This window comes from Ailuropoda melanoleuca, chromosome 8 (genome assembly GCF_002007445.2).
Source record: "Ailuropoda melanoleuca isolate Jingjing chromosome 8, ASM200744v2, whole genome shotgun sequence".
NCBI lineage: Eukaryota > Metazoa > Chordata > Mammalia > Carnivora > Ursidae > Ailuropoda > Ailuropoda melanoleuca.
The window spans coordinates 19263319-19286461 of record NC_048225.1 but is presented as its reverse complement, the minus strand read 5'-3'; the positions used below and the strand labels follow the sequence as shown (position 1 = coordinate 19286461).

The 23143-nt window shown below is 40.3% G+C and overlaps 1 protein-coding gene across 7 annotated transcripts in view; it reads right to left on the bottom strand.

Annotated features, from left to right (window-relative positions):
• The window catches only part of VWA5A (von Willebrand factor A domain containing 5A), a 34310-nt gene extending 11887 nt beyond the window's left edge, over positions 1–22423 (bottom strand). Inside the window, exons 1-17 of one of the 7 annotated variants that reach the window (XM_034666009.1) lie at positions 22293–22423; positions 21310–21353; positions 19375–19432; positions 19053–19255; positions 18539–18761; positions 18243–18418; positions 17839–17953; positions 14147–14319; positions 13798–13886; positions 13463–13607; positions 12929–13008; positions 5249–5363; positions 4426–4590; positions 4045–4145; positions 3410–3663; positions 525–593; positions 271–399 (exon numbers count right to left, since the gene is read on the bottom strand). In XM_034666009.1, the coding sequence (XP_034521900.1) occupies positions 271–399; positions 525–593; positions 3410–3663; positions 4045–4145; positions 4426–4590; positions 5249–5363; positions 12929–13008; positions 13463–13607; positions 13798–13886; positions 14147–14319; positions 17839–17953; positions 18243–18418; positions 18539–18761; positions 19053–19255; positions 19375–19417 (2080 nt within the window). In that variant the 5' untranslated portion in view covers positions 19418–19432; positions 21310–21353; positions 22293–22423. Of the gene's footprint in view, positions 1–270; positions 400–455; positions 594–3409; positions 3664–4044; positions 4146–4425; positions 4591–5248; positions 5364–12928; positions 13009–13462; positions 13608–13797; positions 13887–14146; positions 14320–17838; positions 17954–18242; positions 18419–18538; positions 18762–19052; positions 19256–19374; positions 19433–21309; positions 21354–22292 lie in introns of those variants that run through there. The other 6 variants (XM_034666012.1, XM_034666010.1, XM_034666014.1 and 3 more) reach the window with 6 other exon arrangements.
• Between the last annotated feature and the right edge of the window lie 720 nt (positions 22424–23143).

Genomic DNA, 23143 nt, shown 5'->3' with positions numbered 1-23143 from the left:
GGCCTGCAGGCCACCTGGATGAGCTGAGATGGCAACAGGGGTATATTTAACCAGGGCTTAACCCAGACTCCATTGGCTAGGTTTCCGGGTCCATACCATAGACTAATCTAAGGCTGACCCTGGCAAACACAGAGACTGGACAATCTCACCCTCTGCCTGACATGTTTCAAACAGATTCCCTCCCAGGCAGTGGAAGCCAAAGGAAGTAGTGTGTGGAAGATTAGTTCTTCAGTCCCACAGATCAGAGAAGAGAACTGAGGCCCATCTCACCTGTACAGTGAGTTTCCAAGTTCATCCTACTGGTAGGAGAATGAGCCCTTTCCATCTGAGGAGAGGCCTTTTTGAGAAACATGCATTTCTTCTTTAGTCTATGACCAAGAACATCGGTTCCGTCTAGTCCTACACAGGTGACAGACAAACAGGGGTGAGGAAAAAGTCCCTGGAAAGATGCTTACCTAGAGCGCACAGGTCCTTGCTCACCATGGGCCTACACGGTCTGCAAACATCCTGCTGATATGACGTACCCTTGTAATGACTGGTCCGTGTGGACTGAGTCGTAGGAAGAGGGCAGGAGGACATGGCTTTTGGAAGAGCTGAAAAACACCAGTACAGACATTAAGACTGAGGCCCCTCTGCTCTCTGCTATGGGAAAAGGGCCCTGAGAATGTGGGACACCTGCCCTCCTATCCATGTCTGCCTCAGCCACCATCTTTACTGTACATTTTTTTCTTCTCCCATGACCCCATCTCCTACAAACACCCTCACCCCCTGAGCCCTTCCTACTGTGTCCTCTGGAACCTTGATACCTGACAATGATTTTTCCTGCATCTTTCCTTTCATTATAGGAGGCTTTTTTCCAACTACTTGTCTTAACTTAAAAACTAATTTTTTCTTCCAAAAACTGTTCTCCCTCTATCCCTCTCGCAGGGTGCTCCCTCGAGGTACAATAGCCCAAGTACCCAGGTTCAGAAGGTGGGATTGGCAACCTCTTCAGTCCCAGTTGTGGCATCCAGCTCATACTGCTCCACTCTGGATTGCCTTCCTCGTATTCTTAGTGCTGTCAACCTCCAATCTCTCTGTCACTCCCCATTATTCACTAAAGTAGCTGAGTGCTAGTTTCTAGACTTGTACTTCATTGCAAGGCCTGCCATCATCTGGAGAGATTTCAGTACCCTTGTAGATACCCTATCCAGCACCCTCATTCAAAGCTTCTTGACTTGCTCAAATCAAATGGCTTCAGCCTCCATTCTATTTCAGCCTCTCCCTCCCAAGCCAGAATCATGTTATCCAGCAGAACTGTTCCACCTGTAAAAAACAAACTGAAAAAACCAAAAACAAAAACACGAGAATCCTACTTTTTAAATACAATATTGAATTTTTTCAGCCTTCTAACTCAGAGATCTGCCTTCTACCTGGTCTTTGACTTCATCTGGACCTCTCAATCTGTGTCTCCTCTGCTTTTTCCCTACAATCCCCTTCCTTCTATCTTTAGTCTCTTTTCTATTTAGTTTCAATCCCCGGTCCTACACTTCACCACCCTCTTACCAGTCTCTCCAACTCCAAGTATCTGATTTCCTTTTCATCACACCCATCTGGCAAAACCCCAACCTCGAAAGTGAGCCAACACTCTGCCCCCTTTGTTTTACATCAAAGCTGCTGAGTCCCACTGACATGAATCACATGGGGTGTGCTTCCCTTTGCTAGTTTAGCGCCACTAAAACAGTTAAGGTATCAAAATTAAACTGGACCCTCAACACCCCTTGGCCAATGCTTTATTTCTCCCTGGGAATTTCACTCTCCAGTTGCCCACAGACCTACTTCAAACCCTTTCCTCAGACCCTCTATTCTACCACTTCTTGTTGCATACTCACTAGTCACTTTTGCTGTCTCTTGCATTAAAACTATTGAAAACCTATCAGACAGAAACTCCAAGCTCTTGTCTCTCATTCTGTGAACTAGAATCGAATCCCACCACCTTTCCTCCTCTTCCTGGCAACAGTGGGAGAGTGTCCTAATACTTGTCCTGTTACAGGCTAATCCTTCCCCTGCTGCTCTATGAGTCATCTTCTCTTCCTCAAACACCTGTCTCAATTAACTACCCCTTCCCCCCGCCCAAAAATGTCAGCCCTCTCTGCTGACACTCTCCTACTGGTGTTAGAACATCCTCAGATCTCTCCCTTTCTGAAATTGTAAAGAGATATAATAAACACACAAAAATCTACCTCAACTCTACAACGTCTATACATATCACTCTCTATTTATTCCCCTTTTCGGCTAAATGTTTTTCAAAAGTATCTATACGCCCATTTTCTACCTCTCTTTCTCTTTAACATTCTGTAATATAGATTCTTTCCCGATCTAAGCCAATGAATTTGCTCTTGATTACATTAGCAAGAACGTCTTTGATAGTAACCCCATTATCCCCTTTCAAGTTTTGACTTTGACTTGCCTGCGGTATCTGATACTTTGATAACTCCCTTTGTTATATCATAGTTTCCTTCGTTTGGAATGTGCACTCATGTCTTTTCTTCCTACTTCATTCTTTTTTATTCTGGCTTGAGGAATGCTCTGCTACCCATCCCTAGATACTGGGTTTTCTTCAGTGTTTCAATCTCATCCCCCTTTCATCTCACTCTACCTCTGCCCTATGAAAAATCTCATCTATTCTCCTGATTTTAGTTATGACCCAGATGTTAAATATGGCCAGATGTGTATCTTTATCCCCGAGCTCTCCTCTGAACACCAAACCCATCTATTTGTTTTCCTACTGGACAACTTCATGTGCATATTCCATACAGATCTCGAGTTCAAAATACTCAAAAATAATTCAACATGCTACCTTCTAAACTTGCTCCTGTTCTTTTGTTGCTCTATTTAAATAACTGATTCCATTATACACACAGTTGTCTCAACAAAACTCTGGGCTCACCTTGAAGCCTGCCCCTACAACTCAGATCACACATTCCCCTCCAGCCATAGAATCCTGCCTAGGGAATTTCTCCACCTGATTCTAACCTTCAAGCCCCTCATATCTATATGCATATACTTGCTTGGCTTTCACCTGGGACACCCATCCCCTAAAGCTCCCAGGTCACTACCATCAGCCTTCTGTATAATCATTAACCATCGAATTATCAATAGGATCCGCTTCAGATTTAGATAGTTTGAATACTCAGTGTTTATGTGCACTTTCTGTTTGAATTGTCCTTATTTTTTTCGCTTGGATTATTTAAAATCTCCTTGCCTATGGCATATTTTCTGGTTCCCTAGAAAGGCACCACACCAGCCAGAAATCCTAGATGTGGAGAGATAGGGAAAAAAATCATCATCACAGGCTTTTACTTCAAATGATGTGTTTAGATATCCAAAAACCCTTAATTTGCCTGAGTTCCAAGGGGGCAAAACTTACCACATCCCTCGTATTGTGGCATCATTAAAGCTGCACCAAACAGCATTGGCCTTGGAACATCTCTACGAGTCAGGGGCCCCTGAACTGGTTTGTTGAGATTCTTATTGACGGCAATGAAGGCTGTCTGGGAGCTTATGACTCCACAATCAATGCTGATTTTTAGCACATCTTTTTTATCTTTTGCTGGAGTATCCCTGAAGCCCATGTCCTTGGTCTGGAGAAAGGACTTAGCAGCAAGGCGGTGAATGGTGAAGCTAAAAGAGAATCATTCCCATGACTTAAGGAAGAGCACGCATGTGCCAGTTACTCAGGGCCCTCAGAAGTTAGCATTAGCAGGGAGAGGAAAAAGCCAGATAAAGGGAGAGATAAGATTTGAATGGGTTAGAAAGATGAAGTGATTGTAGGGACACAACTGAGCCCCCCAAATTAAGAGAAAGAAACTGACCCTCTCAATGATGGGAAAGAAAGAAAGAAAGAAAGAAAGAAAGAAAGAAAGAAAGAAAGAAAGAAAAGAAAGAAAGAGAAAGAAAGAAAGAAAGAAAGAAAGAAAGAAAGAAAGAAAGAAAGAAAGAAAGAAAGAAAGAAAGAGAAAGAAAGGAAGGGAAGGGAACAGCAAAGCAAAACTGAATTCTCACTTGTCATCAGGCTTGGGTTGTAGAGCAAATGTCACCTTGTTCTCAAAACTCTTGCCCTGGAGTGTGTACTTGAGGTCGACTTCTCCGGTCGCTTCTGCTGGCTACAAAATAGAGAAGAGTAGACATGATGGAAGGGAGAGGTCACCAAGAGAAAGGTCACAACTGAGGCTGCTCCCTAGCCCAACACATTAAAATGTCTGACTAGGAACCAAGTAGCTCAGGAAACCAGAAACCGGAAATTATGGAGAGGGGGATAGGCTGGCTCCATCTGGCAAGTACGATCTCTTGATGAGACTCCACCAGTTTTAAGAAAGTTGTCCAGAACAGAGTTTAGGGAAGTAGCTATTCTGATAAGAGGAACAAAAAAGAAGAGGAACTCACAGGCATGGTCCCACTCAAAAGGGCATAGACGATTAACCTCTGACCCTTATAGAGGACAGTCTGTTCTGGTGAAAGCATTTTAGCAGACAGGCCACGAGGCAAGTTCCAGCTCACAGAAACATCGTCTACCGCAGGCTGTAAAGCACGTTTCAGGGCCCTAAGAGCCTGGTGGAGGAAAGAGAACAGAATCAGCACAAAAAATAATAATAGCAATAATATCCACTGTTAGCTGAATATTTATTACGCACCATGTTCTATGCAACATGGTATGTGCTATGTCTATTCCTTAAACTATACTAGGACATGGTAAGGGGGGAATAAGGTAAAGGATGACACTGCCCGAGAAAGAGGAACTTACAAGTATAAGCAGAGCTAGAAGATGCCTTCCCTTGTGCATACTAACCAAATGGCGTATCAATCTGCCAGCTGCACTACAATTGTTCCTTCTTGTTTTCTTTGTCTCATGTGCATGGAGGACAGGATATAGCCAACCAAAATAGTTCCTCAAGCACACATCTAGACTCTCAATCATGACAGTCAAAATTCTCTGTTTCTCTATTTCTGGTCTTAAACACAAAGCTCTAACCTCTTCCAGCATCTTGTCTCTGGGCTTCCAACTGGTAGGACCGGATGCCATTTCTCCAGAAACTACATAAGGCCCAAAGTAGCCCCACCATGTATGTATGTATTATAGCTCAAGGCGCTATGGATGTAAGAATGTGAATCCTGGTGTCAAGCTGATGTCTCTGCCCTCATGGCAACGTCCCCCCTGCTCCACACTTCCTCTGGATCACCCTCTCTGGACACAAGCCCTGTGCCTCACCTTGAACTGCATCCTGTCCTTGCCTGTGATAAATTCTGACGTGCCGCCTGTCACCCGGGCAATGCCTTTTATTAGGCTTGTAGAGGCTCCTTCTCCGATACCAAAGGAAAAGCATCTGCAATTGTACAAGGGTAAGAGCTTAGAGACAGGCACCAAGGAGTGAAATATAAAATTAATACAAGGTAGTCAAGAATACATAAAGAGATAGTCTACTTCCTTGACCAAAAGCATAATAGCTACAATTTGTTGAGCACATTCTATATTTCAGGAGACAAATGCCTTAAACTGATGATGTAGTTTAATCATGACAAGACTCCTAAAAGGCAGGCTTATGTTTCATTTTACGGGTATGAAACCGAAGCCCAAAGAATTTAAGAAATATGTCCCAGATCACATACCTACTAAATGGTAGAGATGACATTTGAGTACTGGTCTGTCTGACCATAAGATCCCCTGGCAACAAATATATATATATATATAGTATACTGTATAAATATATAATACTGTATATATATATATTATACTGAATCTAGGAGCAGGAAAAAACAAAAATCACAGGACTATGTCTTCATCAATTATTTTAATAATAAATCCAAAGAATGGGTTAATCAGATAGTGGTGAGTTAGGGCAAAATAGACACTATCGTCAGTGCTTGACTAACATTGTACTGGAACCATATCTGCACTGGCAAGACCAGTCTTAGGGTGGGAAAGAGTTCTAACTGGAGAGTTCTCTCCCTGCCATAGTCCATGTGCACCAAGGTTTTTAATCACAATTTGGCTTCCCAAATAGAACTGTCTATAAACAGAATGTGTTGGTAATACGAATGCAAGCATTTTTAGAAGGCATGACAAGGGGACTTCTCATTGTAAATTAATACACTGGAATTTTTGGCTTATGTATCAATCTCTTTTGAATTAGGTTAGTGTGAGTCATCATCCCCAATTCTAGTGACGTCAGCATCAGGATTAATATTCTAAACTTGTAGGGCTAAGAACCGAACTTCTAATTATGGTAACCTACCTTTGACCGTGCCCCCTAGAGACCACAGCTTGCCAGCATCTTGATATCATCATCTTCAAATTTCCAACACAATCTTGCAACTGAAGCCTACACTCCTTATGGCTTACAAAGGGCATTTATGTGTACGTTTAAGGGTTTTATGTATAAAACTAAAACTAGCAATATTTATAGATGGCTAACAATATGCTTAGAATTTACTTAAGTGCTTCTTGTGGCTGACAATAATAAGGAATATAATTATAATAATGGCAAAAATTTATATAGCACATATTTTGTGTCAAGCACAGTTCCTAATGCTTTGCTTCTGTATGCTCTGTGAACCCTCACTGTAAACCCATAAGGTAAGTGCTGCTATTACTCCCATTTTCAAATGAGGAAACTAAGACTTAGGGAGTTCAGTTGATTTATCCAAACAGCCAGCAAGCAGCAGAAGTAGAACTTAAACGTGTGATTTTGACTGGAAGTAGAATGCCATCGGACCTTCTGCTCACAGCAATGCCAAAGTTGTTTCAGCTAGTACAGAACTGGAAAAGCTGTATACAATATTATTAATAATCTTTTTGAAAACATCAGATGGTTACCAAAACAACAGGGATCTATGCTCCAGGACGTGGGGGAGGAGAGAGGCAAGAGAGATGAGTCTGACATCTGGTATCCCGTTACCCCTTAAAGCTGCCAGGTATAATGGATGGCTCAAAGCCTGAAAAGCCAAGTGGTTTCAGACTTGGACTTTCCAAAGAGAAGTTGCCCTTAGACACCCCAGGTTTTTTAATACAACCCTGTAGAACTACAACCCAGAGGTAGAGGTGAATCTGAAATAAACCAGCCAATAAATGACTGAAGTTCATTTGACTCTAATTGGACTCAAATTATCTGCTTCTAGTCTAGCAATCCATCAGAAGCAAAGACTACATCTTCGCAGAGGGAAGATAACATCATCTAGAGGCTCAAATAATTTCTACAACTTTTCATTTAAAATATCTGACAACTAATAACAGAAAAGAAAAATCCCCAAATATTGGGAAATTATACACTATACTTCTGAGTAACATAGGCTTTAGAAAATCATAATGGTAATTAGGAAAATCTTAAATGGATGTCAACAGAAAGTCACAGATCCAGATGTAAGATTCAGATGTAGATATGCTTAAATTTAAGGATCCAAATCCATATATTAGAAAAGAAAAAGAAGTCTCAAAATAAACCACTTGAGCACCCATCTCCAGATGTTAGAAAATGAACAGCCAATAAACCCAAAGAATTTAAAGGGAAATGAATATATATGGGGGTGAATTTAAAAGGAAATAACAAAGAGAGGGGAAACATTATTGATATTAAAAGCTACTATATAATAGACAGGATTTCAAAACCTCAAAAGCAATGGTGCTCTGAAAGGATTATTCAAATTGACAAGCATTTAGGACAAGGAAAAAAAAAAACAACAGAGAAGACACAAATAACCCACAGCAGGAACGAAAAGGTAATATATCACAGATTCTACAAAATTTCGCAACAGCATAAGACAATACAACATAAGAGAATTTTAGGCAAAGAAATTTGAAAATTTAGATAAAATATACAAATGCCCATAAAAAGCAAAAACATATAGAAGCATGACTAGTTCTTTTCAATGAAAGATATTTAAAAACTTTCCCACACAAAAAAAGCCTCTTGTCAACTTCTAGTAAACATTTAATAAAGAAAACCTTGCAGATAATAGAAAATAGACAACTCTTCTCAGCTCATTTTATTATGCCAGCCAGCATAACACTGATTTCAAAACCTGCCAAGAATATTACAAGGAAAGAAAATATATGTCGATATTTCTCACAAAAATTGATTTAAAAATCGTAAACAGGTATTCACCAACCGAATCCAAAAATACATAGAAAAGGTTAATAGATCATAACTAATTTGGTTTTTTTTTTTTTTAGAAAGGCAACGTTGGTCTAACACTAGTCATTATAATTCACATATTAAAAGAAAAAAGGACAAAATCATACACTTATCTCAATAGATATAAAAAATGCATTTGATGTAATTCCACAATCACTCATTATTTTAGTAAAAAAAAGAAAAGAGCAAAGAACTCTCAAAGCAGAAATAAAACTTCCTTAATCTGATAACTCTCAAAACAGAATTAAAATTTCCTTAATCTGATAAAGGATATCTATTAAAAAACCTATAGCCAACAGTCACACTTATTTTTTTTAAAGATTTTATTTATTTATTTTGAGAGAGACACAGGAAGTGAGAGAGAGAGCACAAGCAGGGGGAGCTGCAGGCAGAGGGAGAGGGAGAAGCAGCCTCCCCACTGAGCAGGGAGCCCGATGGGGAACTAGATCCCTGGACCCTGGGATAATGACCTGAACCAAAGGCAGATGCTTAACCAACTGAACCACCCAAGTGCCCAACAATCACACTTACTGATGCAGTGTTGAACACATTCCCCTGAAGGCCAAAGTAAAATAAAAATGCCAGCTATGACCACATTTATTCAGGTTTATACTAAAACCCTTTTCCAGGGCAACAGAGAAGGGAAGAAAAATAAAGATGTAAGAACTGGAAAGGAAAAAAATAAGGCTGACATTATTTGCAAATATGATTACCCACAGAAAATCTATAAGAATCTACAAATATACTATTAGAATTAATATTTAAATAAGGCAAAGTCAATGAATAAAAAGTCAATGTAAAATTTAAAAGCTATTAGAACCAATTTCTACATAGAAATAAGTGCCCAGTAAATAAAAATGTTTCAAAAATACTATTTAAAATGGGGGAAATCACCTAGGGAAAATCTAATAAAAAAGGTGTCTACACAGAGAATTAGAAAACATTATAAAGAGATTTCGTGTGTATTGTTGCATTAAGGAAATGCATATATTTACTAATTTTATGGGAAACCAGATTTTTCACCATGGAGGAAAGAAAACACAAATATGGAATAGAAGAAAAAAGAGTGAATGTTATGTCATTACCTTGGAAGTAAGGACATCAGTTAAAAAAAACAAATTAACATTTGCTGGTTCAGTCTGCCAAAAATGCCTACAATCAATCACAGCCCAGTAACAAAGAGTTACACCTAATACTCAAATATCGACTTCTATTTCTCATTTTCACTAATAGAAATGAGGCTTCTTGTAGAAATAGCTGGCTACAGGAATGGGAAAGTATAGGTGAGTCTGAAACTCTTTTTATAAGAAAGAAAGGAAATTTTCCAAAACCAAAGAGGCACACAAAAAAGATACAGGAGCAAGTGAAAAGCAGCTCCCAACTGACCAAATCTGGAATTTTGAGAATCTAAATGAAAAATGAAAGTAACAAATCTTTAAAAATTGAAAAATAATGAAAGAATCCAAAAGTATATATTGATACAACAAAAGGAAGGGAGGGATGGAGGGGGAAGAGAAACTCTACAGTAGGATGCCAAGTAATCTGGAAAATTTGACAGAACTTAAAAATCACTGGTTTTTGTTGTTGTTATTTTTGGTTTCTTTATAATAATTTTTTATTAAGTTATGTTAGTTACCATACAGTACATCCCAAGTTTTTGATGTAAAGATCACTATTTGTAACCATCTACAGTAATAACATTTGGACAATAATCATCAACGAATGCTGAATCTAGTGACTAATATTTGTTGAGAACAGGATGTTTACAAAATTTCAAAGTTAATTGTCAAATACACTTTTAACTAAGCAGTCAAACTTAACACCAGACCCAACATTACTTTTGGAATATTTCTCCCTGAAATATTTAATATTACCCTAAACATGAATTTAAATAGTTAAAAAACATAAATTGAGATTCTACAAAAATAACTAGCTAGTATTCTTTCAAAATATCAGTGTCATAAAAGATAACAAAGGGGCGCCTGGGTGGCACAGCGATTAGGCGTCTGCCTTCGGCTCAGGGCGTGATCCCAGCGTTATGGGATCGAGCCCCACATCGGGCTCCTCTGCTATGAGCCTGTCTTCCTCTCCCACTCCCCCTGCTTGTGTTCCCTCTCTCGCTGGCTGTCTCTATCTCTGTCAAATAAATAAATAAAATCTTTAAAAAAAAAAATAACAAAAAGCTGAGGATCTCTTCTAGAGTAAAGAAGATTAAAGAAATATAACAATGAAAATATTTGGTCTTGGATTTCCTCCTGGAACAAAAGCAAAGACAAAAAAAAATCTATAAGGGACATTATTAGAAAACTTGTTGGGGCAGCTGGGTGGCTCAGACCATTAAACATCCAGCTCTTGATTTCGGCTCATGTCATGATCTCAGGGTCTTGAGATTGAGCCCAGTGTCATTATCCAGACTCTGCAGGGAGTTTGCTTTTCTCCTACTCCTTCTGCCCCTCTCACCACTCATGCACTCTCCCTTGCCCCCCCTAAAATAAAGATGTAAATCTTTTTCAAAAATTTCTTTAAAAAAAAAAAAAGAAAAGTTGGCAAATATGGCCTGTATTTAGATAATAGTATCATCTCAACATTAAATACCCTGAATTTAGTAGTTTTATTGTGGTTATTCAACAGGATGTCCTTGCTTTTAGAAGACGAGTGCATTATTATTTGCATATGAAGAATCACAATATCTGTGGCTTGCTCTCAAATATTTCAGACAAAAAAAAACAGGTGAAGCAAATGTGGGAAAATGTTGACATCTGGGGCAAGAGTATATTGTTCTATTCTTGCAACTTCTCTATAGATTTAAATTTTTTAAATAAAATATTGGAAGCAAATATTTAGAAGAATCAAAAAAGACCTAAATAAACAGATGGACATACCATATAAACAGATTAAAATACTCAGTCTGGTAAATACTAAATTCTCCCAAAACTGATCTATAAAATAAATGCAATTCTCTTTTTTTAAGTGATCTCTATGCCCACCTTGGGGCTCAAACTCACAACCCCAAGATCAAGAGTCATATGCTGTACTGACTGAGCCAGCCAGGCACCCCTAAAGTCAATACAATTCTAATCAACAACAGTCTCCTTTTTAGATAAAAATTGACAAGCTAATTCTAAAATACACATATAAAGAGTCATGAATAGCTGAGACAATCCTGGAAAAAAAGTTGAGTACTCACTCTATTGGAAATCAGTATTTATCAGAAAGCTACATAAATTTATTTGGTATAGTTCTAGCACATGTCTAGATAAATACACTAATGGAATGGAACAAAGGATCCAGAAATAATCAATACATGTATAGATGCTTATTTGTGACACTGTACATCAGGGAGGAAAAGACAAACTTTTCAATAAATGGTACAGGGTCAATTTGGTATCAACATGAAGAGATCATGAAAATTGGCCCCTACCTTCCACAATGCACAAAAATTAAATCCAGGAGAACTATAGATCTAACTATAAAAGAAAAAATGATAAAACTTCTAGAAAATAACAAACAAAAGTGGCTTCATGACCTTGGGTAGGGAAAGACTTTTAACAGGACACAAAAAACACTAACTGTAAAGGTAAAGACTAAAAAATTAAACTATATTAAAACGAAGAACAACAATTAATCAATAGATATCATTCTGAGAGTGAAAAGGATAGCTATAGAATAGGACAAAATATATTTCCAGAACATATTAATGAAGTCCTTGCATCTTGATCACAGATTGAACTAGAGATCAGTAAAAAAAGAAAGTCTAACAGAAAAAAAATAGGAGAGACTTGAAGGTACATCACAAAACAGGACATGCAACTGGTTAATAAACATGAAAAGGCACTCAACTTCATTAGTTACCAGGAAAATGCAAATTAAAACTATAATGAGATACCACTTTACACCTACAAAATTAGTTAAGATTTACAAAGACAAACAACGCCAAATTTTGGATGGGAAGCTGGGCAACTAGAACCCTCATACAATGTTGGTATGAATTAAATTAGTGTGGTAACTTGGAAATATACATAGGCACATACACATATATATGAAATAAGTATGTATACATGCATATGTGTGCATGTACAAAAAAAATACATATGTAAGTATGCTAGGATATTCACAGAAGAATTATTTTTAGCAGCTAAACCAAAGTCCATCAGCAATAGAATCAATAAATTATGGCCTAATCACCCTACGGAATACTATACACCAATAAAAATTAACCACAGCTCCATGCAAAACATGTATGAATATCAACATACTGCTGAGGGAAAGAAGATACACAAAAACAAAAACATATTGTATAACCCATTTATTTTTACTTAAAAACAAGAAAAAATAATCCACGGTGTTATAAGTTAGGAAAGCTATTTCCTTTTGAGAGGAAAAAGTTGATAGTGATCAAAGTGATACAGTGATCAGCTGTATACTTACAATTTGTGTAGCTTTGTGTATGTTTTACTTTGATAAAAATGTTCATAATTTTAAAAAACTGTCTTACTATTCAATTTTTGTTTCCGTTGTGGTTTGGAAAGAATAAAGGACAATGACTTTGTGGTGTTACTGATGTTATTTAGAAAATTACTTTTATCTTTTAGTAGAGAGGGGTGGAAATGATAGAGAGAAAAAAAACTTGTCAGCCAGTAAAACTAAAATTCTTGAATCACTGTATCCTCGGAAAGGACTGTCACCACTGGTATCCCGTGGGTTAGACCACAGGCGGCCCTACCTGGGTCAGTCACCCAGAAATCACATTCTCCACCGACCTGTGCCTCAGCCTGTTTCTCTTGACTTCGTTGATTACATTAAATGTGTCAGTAACTTCTCCATCTGTGAAGACAAAAAGCTGTCGAAAGAAAGAAGACATTCATCAAATCTCTGTGAAGATCATTTTTAAAATACCGGAATTCGCCCTTGGGAAAAATCGACCATTTCATTGCAGAGACTGATGTCTCCTCAGACTGGCACGAGGTCCCTACCTTGCCACAGTCACTTGTACCACGTTCTCACAAGGTTTCTTGGGCACCTGGGATTTTCCTCACCTCCCCCTTCTCGTCTCATCTACGGCTTTTGTGGCACTCTGCAAAAGGACGTCCATCACCCACAGCCCACAGCACAGAGCTAAAGAAGACGAACTCTATGACATGCCTCTTGTCCTTTTCTCTTTACTATAGGATTGAAGACTCCAAATTATATATCATATTTTAACAATCCTACAACAAAGCTCAGGGAGATGGATTCTTGAACAGCGATTTTTCGTTCCCTCTTTCGCCTTCTATCAGCTCTCTTCCAGTTCCTACCTGAAGGGGGTGGCCCTCAATGGAAGGTTCCCTGTAAATGATCTGGAGTGGCGTCAGGATTTCTGTGCCCCCCAGGTCAGCCTGCATAAGCTTAACTCTTTTCAGTGCTTCCTCCATGGTCTGCTGACTGTATTTCACACTATTCCTGAGAAAGAAACAAACATGCCCAATGACATCGTGCTGTTCAACATCATGCAGTACCAAGTCCCCGAACTGAGAGGCCCCCACTGTAAACACCCTCACCTGAAACACCCAATGCCAAAGTCAACTTCCTTCAAAAATCTAGTCCCTTAAAGTATCTTTCTGGACTCTCCATGGGCTTTCTAGAAACTTACGGAAAGAACGCCTCATAGGAACTTCCAAATCCATAGACATTGAAATAACAGCCTAATGGCAAACTCTTCAGCAGCAAAATCAGTGTTTCCTGAAGGAAGAGAGTACGGAAGCCAGTGAGAGAGGATCCTCTCACACCCACAGACGCTGCCAATCTAACTGTTGAGGGGGTGGACCTGCGCCCACTTCATGAGTCCAGGCCCTTATATCCCAGGGCTAGCCTCAGGGTGGCCATGTTAGATGTAGCGCAGATGGGGAACACACCCAAAGTTCCAGATGGACTCTAATTTAACTCCTGAGATTCATCCCCACTTGTGCGTGTTACCTGGAAGAGAAAGAAATTAGCTTTACCTTGGCTGCCTCTATGCGAAGCTGAGATTGATCCTGTTTACTTATGGGGCATTGCATACTTCCTGAGCGGTCCATGAGGAAGACGAATTCTCCACAGATAACTGGTGATGGAGCTTCTGGGATATTTGGGTAGAAACACACCATCGCAGATGGATCTTTCATGAAACCATCTACTTAGAAAGGATAAGGACACTGTAACATGAAAAGGAACTCAAGAATATGAAAGACCTCAAGAATCAATTGTAGTGAGTTAGAGAGGGAGCTGAGAAAATGCAAATCTAAAACACTGTTTGATCTTTATCCTGTGTCTGCTGGCAAAGGGTTTGAGGTGAGTTATAAACATAAAAGATATAGAAGCAGAAAAGATATGAAAGAGAAAAAAGAAGGTAGAGGTTACCAGCCACAAGCAATAATGAAAATATATAATTGGATGCTAGATTCCTAGCAGCTAGGTAAATGAATGAAATACATGAAGTTAAAATGTTCCAGCATTTGCCAGAAGAATCAAGCTAATTTATTTTCAGAGACACCTTCCTTTCAAATCAAATCAATGGGAAATTTATCACATGGGTCCTTGTTTAAGTCTTTCATTACACTTTTGAAAACATGATGCTCATGAGCAATGCTTATGCTGACAATTTCCAAGAGCTGAGAGTATAGTGTCAAACACAGCAAGGAAAGTCCGTCTGCTTTGGGTATGAAACATCTCCAGAACTAGGATGTGTGTTAGACTCTAAGAGCATCACCCAAACAGTACCATGCAGGAAACCATGGGAGAGGGCCTCTGTTACCAAGTTGTCAAAGCTTTGATTTTATTTTGAGGAACAAGTGAAAACTGTTGCAGGAATTAGAATGTTAGTATTGAGATAGAGATGAAATGAGAATGGCTGGGTTATATCCATTTATTTTACAGTACAGAAAATGTAAATTGACAAAGAGTGGAATTCCAATATCCTATTTTTATACAGTGATTCCAGGATGATGCATTTAAATTCTCATTAGCCTTGAGACTCAGTATGCCTACAGGACATGGCTTGGTTTAATCCCTTAATCCTGGGATATCCCAATGACCAAACTGGCTTCCAAATAAAATAGGTGCAGCTCAGCAAATATTTGCTTACACACTGGTTCAAGGATAACTTCTAAAAAAAATCCAGATGTCTAGATACATGGTGCAAGAGTAGCTTTTTTTAATAGGAAAGGTAAATTCCCTTCCATTTTAAGAGACAGCTGATTTTAGTGGGATTAGCACTAGACTGGTAAATCAGAAAGTTTGCCATGACAATGAAATAAGTACATATATCTAATGTGTTCAGAACAATGCCAGATACACAGTGTGCACTAAGACATAACTCCTTTGGTGTGGCTCAAGTTATTTTCACCTACATGAGTTTCTGCTTCCTCATTTTTAAATAAGCATTTCAAGCCCTAGCTCCTCAGCTTGCTAGCCTCAGTTTCTTCATCTGAAGAACCCAAGTGGTAATACCTGCCTCAAGATTTTTTAAGAGTTAAGTGATATCATACATTTAAGGAACTCAACCTAGGTCTTAACTCAGGTTAAACTCTTAATAACAATTTTAGAAAGTTTTAATAATTTTTATATTATTTTTATTAAATTATACATAAAATTTTTAAAAAATCATGTTCTTAATATGGTTAAGTACATGCTAAGTTTAAAAAATACATATTTTGTATTTTCATCATGTAATGGAATGCTTCATTTGGCAGAACTCTCAATGGTTTTAGTGAGCCAAGCTGCCAGTTGTTGTTTGCTTCTTTATATGGATGGGAACAGCAAGTCGTCTTGACTAGATATATGATCTGGAAAGCCAGATTTGAGTGGCTTTGCTAGAAGGGATTCACAAGATCGTAAACACTGCCCCTAATGTCCCCCTCTGGCCTGCAGAGCCCACCATAGGAACAGATGAGGAATTCCATATAGGGGCCAAGGGAACTGCTTGGAAGGAAAGGAACTGAGATCTCAATTCATACCTTTTAAGATTCAGACTTATAAAACCTTCTGTGCTGGATTAAAATAATCCTGACTGAAGACCAGACTCCCACTACTGTGGGAGTATTTCATGGACACCCAAGAGGGAACCCACCAAAGGGAAAGGACAGAACCAGTACAACTAATGTACAGACAGAGCATGGAGCTTCACAGAAGAGGAGCTAGAGCAAACCTGGTTGAGATTGGGAGCCTCTCTAACAGCTTTAGCATGGACAGCTTGCCTGGAGGAAAAATGATCCAACAAGTGAGGACAAACTAAGGAGCTCTCAGAAGACTTGACCAAACATTAACAATGAGGCCAAAAAGGCCTCCAGAGGATGGCCTATGGTGGACTAACTACAGGAGATTGTCTTCACAGTGGTTGTAGTTACAGAAGTAAGAACCTAACCCAAGCTATAGCACTTTGACTATGACTGTTCCCAAACATCCATCCACTCAACCAATGTGGAAAATGCTTCAGATGTGGCAGGATCTTTCTAGTTAAGCTTCATGGTCCCTGCAATCCAGGGGCATGGCTGCCCAGGAAGGCCCCAAGAGAGCAACAGACTGACATGGGTGATACCAGTTATTATCATAAGGAAAAGTACACATATAGACAGGAATATTTAGAAAATATGAGAAATTAAAGAAATTAAGAAACTAAATGTATTAAGAAACTAAACTTAGTCTTAGAAATTCAGAGACTAGGGCGAGATGAAAAATTTCTGGAGATGGATGATGAGGGATTATCAGATTTGGAAATCTTTGATAGTTTGAAAAGTGAAAATATCAAATCGTTATTTTTATTTTGTTTTTTTCCTACAAATGAATGTTTACTTTTTTATTAAAGTATAATTAGGGGCGCCTGGGTGGCACAGCAGTTAAGCGTCTGCCTTTGGCTCAGGGCGTGATCCCGGCGTTATGGGATCGAGCCCCACATCAGGCTCCTCCACTATGAGCCTGCTTCTTCCTCTCCCACTCCCCCTGCTTGTGTCCCCTCTCTCGCTGGCTGTCTCTATCTCTGTCAAATAAATAAATAAAATCTTAAAAAAAAAAAGTATAATTAACATACAGTGTCATATTAATTTCAGGTATGCAACATAATGATTCAACAACTCTATATATTACTCAGCACTCCTCACAGTAAGTATAGTCACCATCTGCCATCAAACAACATTATTACAATCTTATTGACTCTATTCCTTGTGCTCTCCTCTTCCTCTCTGTGACTTATTTATTTTGCAACTGGAAGTGTATACCTCTTAGTAAAATAGATAATAGATAAGGGGATAGAATGGGAAAAAAATAATATAAGGGATTAAGAGATACAAATTTCCAGTTGTTTTAATTTTATTTTAATTTGCACTTGTACCGACTGATCATTGTCGTTTATGTTTGTAAACCAGTTGTGTTTCCTCTTGTGAATTATTTGTCCATGTCCTTGATCCAATTATCTACTGATCCACTTAAATCTGCCTGCAAGACATAAGCATGTAGCTAAATACTCTTTGTATCTAACCATTTTTGCATACCATAATGTAAGCTATTTGAATGTTTCACCCACTACTGAATAGGAGGAAAGAAAAGTGAGGGTAATTCCAAGACAGGAGTTCCCCTTTAGACAGCAGTGACCGTCTAAAGACAGGAGTTCCTCTTTAGATGGTAGTGACGGTAGTGACCTACAAAGGAAGAAAGAGAATACCTTGGTTGTCTTTAGGCTGCCCCATCTCCACAGATACAGTGGGGGTATGCACCTCACTGTAGTAAATCAGGAGTTCCACATCTCGATCAAATTTGTGTCCTTCAGCCAAGGAAACCTAAGTTGAGAACAAGCAAAAGATCCATTGTTAGAACTATCCCTACTTGCTGCGTGCAGTTGAGGTCAGGGCTGAGAGCTACAGGCTTCTTCCTATAGTATGGTCGGGAACAGGGACAAGAATTGAGAGAAGGCTCTGGAGAAGAAATGGGGATAAAGAAGGAACAAAGTGGGATTCTCTCTAGTTAATAGGGAAAAGTAAGGAACATTTTGGAAGGACTGAATGAGGAACAAGTTCAGAACCCAAAGAACAGGGGTGCTGGCAATAACAGTGCTTCCTTATGAATTACCTGGGCAGAAGTCTTATCTTCTCCAAGGTACTCAATAGGACTGAAGGGGCAGTTGGATTGGATCCTCTCAATGCCGTGCTGGGAACTGATGGTGGCAACCATGCTGAATGTATAGGGCAGGTCCTCCAAAGGAACTATAGGAGTCTTCATATCAAGGCAACTGTCCTCAAACGATCCTACAAAAAGTTGCCTTAGTTCTGTTTCCCCTTCCCACACTCCTTAGCACCCCTACAACCTTGAGGGGCTTCCCAGATTATATTGCCCACCACTGGGATTTGAAATGAAAGGATACTCACCAGAGCCACGGTATCGAGGATTCAAGACAGCCGGGAGCACATAGCGCAGGGCTCCATCTGCTTCCAAGGGCAGTTCCTGAACATACTTCAGGGTCAGCGCCACCTTCGACCCTGGGTTCAGGTTCCCCACATTGCAACAGAAGACGTCCCTGGAGTACTTGTCCTCCTCCAGAAGGAAAGCTTGGCGGCGGTTGCTGATGGCACTCTCATAGATGCTGTGGGCCTGAGGAGAGCAGGGAAAGAGAGGCAATATCAAAGGTGGCTTGGTTGAATGAAGAGACAAGTAGCACAGGAAACAAAAACTGATGGAGAAGGCCTGTGAAGCTCACAGCTATACTTTGACTGCCTCTGACTGATTCCCCCTACCCCAGATGATTTTAGGAAAATAGCAGCTAGAGGGCAGTAGAAGAAACAATCCACATCAGCACTTTTTGTGAAGGCGTCTTTGTAGAGATCCTAAGACACTGCGTTAAGGAAATAAGAAGGGAGGAGGTAATCTACTCATCCCTAATACCTTCTTCTTCTCCTGTAATTCTGCTTTAATTTTCTTCCCATCCACCACGGCCTCAAAGCTGTAGACAGCTGAGTCGTCATCCATGGGGAACACAAAGAAGGTCTCCAAAGGCACTTCCTCCTTGTTCTCATAGTTTAAGGTAGCAGACACACCAGCCACAAACTCACGAATGGACAAGGTCACACTGATGCTCTTCAGGGGTACTGGAGATAGACCAGAGTTCAAGAGGTGAACAAACTTTAATAGAAGGCCTCCTGCCTGCCAGGCATGGGGCTGGATGCCAAAGATAGAGTGGCAAGTAAGGGGCATGAATCAGGCTTACCTGGTTCCTCTTTGCGGGTTAGTAGGCCACCGGGGAGCACCATGGTGATGCAGGGCTACTGTGGAAAAGACACATTATGAATACAGTGATATGCTGGGGATTATCTATTCAAATACCAGACTTTATGTGCTTCTCTCCGGCATAAGAATATATTCAGAGGACTAATGATGGAGCTGGAAGGAGAAAGAAGCTATAAAGAAGGGGACAAAGATACCAGTAGGAAGGCTCCTCCTAAATGCCAGACCCAAATGGGGGAAGCTGTAAGATTCCAAGTCCCCACTAACTGGGAAGTCTCTGAAACACCCCGAGGCTGGTTCAAATATCAGTTCCACTTTTTCACAAGTATATTTAATATACCATTCCTTAGGTATATGGAATAAGTGTAATTAACTGCACCCCTTGAACCTCAGTATTCTCTTTCTAAAATGAAAACCATATACCTTTTTGTCATATATGCATATGTGAATTCATATACGGAAGTCCCTAGAATAGTGCCTGGCCTATGGGAAGCATTTAGTCAATGCCAATAGACTAGTATTGCTCCTGTTATAATTATTACAGTTGTTAAACAGACCTCGGCTGTTACTTTGAATCATGCTACCAAGAGACCTTCTTCATAAGAAACTGCTTGATCCAAAATGGTCCCCTGCAATTTACATCACTTACCTTGTGACTTTTCTTTTGGGGCTCATAACTGAAATGCTGTTTGTTTCCTCTGCCCAAGGTATGCTAATATACGTATATAAATATCATATATGCAACACATCCTCTATTTTAAATCATGCCATCCTAACTGTATCTTCCACATTGTATTATAATCTTAGACAACCACTTCATGTGATACGGTAACAAGGAGATAAATTTACATACTGAGATTTTGATTTACATTATAATTCTTTTATCTGGAGAATCAGGTGGTAAGTCTGGTCCTAGTCATAAGCCCTAGTAGCCCTGGAAGCTGCCCTCCGACCACTCTGAACAGAATCACTTGTGACCTTGCGTCTCCCTGCTCTGTCAAGGGTGACACGAGCTGCAATGTCCAGCACAAGTTAGGGGACTTTTCACTAAAAATACAACTTAAGGAACTAAAATAGAATTGCCTGGTACACAGAGAATGCTGAAGGAAAGTGATATTAATGTGTTTATCCAGAGTCCCAGGGCAGATGAGTCATGGGGAAGCCCAAAGTTCACTCAGGAACCCACAGTCCAGAAAAACATGTAGGCCCTCGAGAAAGGCAACTTTCCTTCCTAGAACAACACCGCCCTCAAGGATCTTGAAGCTTTTGGCAGAAATACTTCTAGGCCTTCTTATGCTCAATCCAATCACCATGTAAAACCTCACACCCTATCCCCATCCGGAGCAATATCCATGTGGCTCATTCATGGAATAGCAATAGTGTCTCTTGTGTATGGTGTCCCATCTCCACACATCAGCACCAATAAATCAGGCGTCTGGTTTGGTGTTTGTTATTTTAAAGAACTGGATAAAAACTGAGCTGAGCGTGGGTAAATGGCTCGCATTTGATAGAAACACAGAGGGCAGTAACAGCTGTTGGGAGAGGAGAGAATGCTCAGGAAAAGGGGTATCATGCAGATGCTTGACTGGGGTGAGATCTCTAGTGCAACAGGCTGGCACTGGGAGGAGGGAAGAATTTCTAATAACATCAGCAGGAAGCTTAAAACAGGTCAAGGACCCAGGACACAGGGGTACAACAGCTGAAGAAACGTGTCAGGCACGCAAAGCTCTAAGGCTTGGCAGTTCTCACCAAGGGTGGTTTTCAGGTGAAGAGACAGAGCAAAGAGGTGTCTCCTGCAAAAAACNTTCTAATAACATCAGCAGGAAGCTTAAAACAGGTCAAGGACCCAGGACACAGGGGTACAACAGCTGAAGAAAAGTGTCCGGCACGCAAAGCTCTAAGGCTTGGCAGTTCTCACCAAGGGTGGTTTTCAGGTGAAGAGACGGAGCAAAGAGGTGTCTCCTGCAAAAAACAAAACAAAAACAAAAACAAAAAAACAAACAAACAGAAAAACACAGCCTTATGTCCCCAGAACAAATCCCCCATTGAGGAAAATGTGCTTTTCTGCAGCTTCCGCCCCACCCTTCCCAGTACAAACTATGCTGGGTCACAATTAGTCCTCTGCCCCTCAGGATGGCACTTTAGAAATGCACCTAGCAACAGGTAGGCAAAGGCTGACCACAGCAGCAGACCAACGTCAAAGCGTTGAATCCCAGGCAGCTGGGAGAATTGAGGGGGCCTCCCTGAGCCTGGGGCTGCATGTTAAGGTGGACCCTCAGGAATCCAGGAGTCTTGGCACCCTGCGGTTCAGCCACCAGCCAGGGAGAGGGAGGAGCCGGCCGGCCAACAAGGGGCGCAGCGAGCAACATCCCTACAGCCTGTTGCTGGGAACCGGCTGAAAACTCGCGATCCAGCCCGAGAGGCCATTTGAATGCGGAGTGGGGCTTAGATAGAAAGAGAAAGTGATTTAATCTTTAAAGTTTCTGCTCCAGATTTGCGGTGTTCAAGCATTAACAGAAGGGATCAGAGTCGGCCCCTTGAATATCTCTATATGAAAGCGGTTAGGGCCTGAAATCCGGCTGGGGTCGCGAGTGGGAGAGGTGTTAAACTAAAATAAAAGAAAAATAAAATAAAAGAGAAGGAAAGTAAAAAGAAAAAAAAAAAGGACCTTGACAGGATCAGGGATGCCTAAATCCCCTATCCAGCCCCCAGAAGACTCCCCCTAAACTGCCAAACCTGCAGGAAAACCCCCAGGGACCTAACACCAGGACTCAATTCCCTACCCCTTGGGCTTGCAGTTAAAACAAGCCCCTGCAGATGTGGCGATGGGGAAAGAGCGGGTCTCAGCCATCAGAGTGAAGGGGTGGGAGCCAGCCCCAGTGAGGGCTGCCAGTCACCTACCTTCTCCCGAAGTCTGAGGTCTCTGAGGACTCAAGAGTCTCAGCCCGCAGGAAAACAGCCGCTGTCAAAATTTCTGGGAAGACCTCCCTCTTCTAGGGACCGGTTATAAAGTAGCGACTACTTGATTAAGGGATCAAGGGGAAATTCCTCAACCCTAGAACGTTTGCTTGTTTTCCTTTGCCTAGTCTCAGTGAGGGAACCATCAGAGGATAAGCAAAGGGAAGAGATTTTTTTTTTTTAAATCCGTGAAATGCTTGAACATCAACAATCACATCATATTTCTATAACAGACTTAATTATCAAGGGCTTAGTGTGCCCTGGGCCCTGCTAATAATGCTGTGTGTTAGACCCTGAACTTCATGGGCATTGTATCATTGACTCTTCCTCTTGAATTTGAGTCATTTGTCCCAAGATTGCATCCTTCGTAACAGCATGGGGGGGTGGGGGGACAGGGGACGAGGAGACAGGGCAATGTTCACAGGGACCAAGTCTTCCAGTCTTGAGTGGTTTATGGGTTTTTCATTAGGATCATAAAATTAAGGTGTTTGGATTTGGTTTGGGGGAGGTTTTATGTTGCTATTTGGTTTTTGGATTTTTTGATGGTGGGGGTAACAATGTAAGTGAGAACATCAATGCTCATTTTCCTGGCTAAAGGACACTCAAAGCAATCAAGTTTCTTATGTCTTCTTTATTTCAAAATGATGTTAAATCTGACACTTAAAGAAACAATCATATTGCCATTGAGAATATGTTCAGGATAAAGAGAATATGTGTATGAAAACTCAGATTGATTTTGGTCTCTGCAATGTCACTCATATTTACTTTCTCTGAGTTTGTTGTCTTATTTGTAA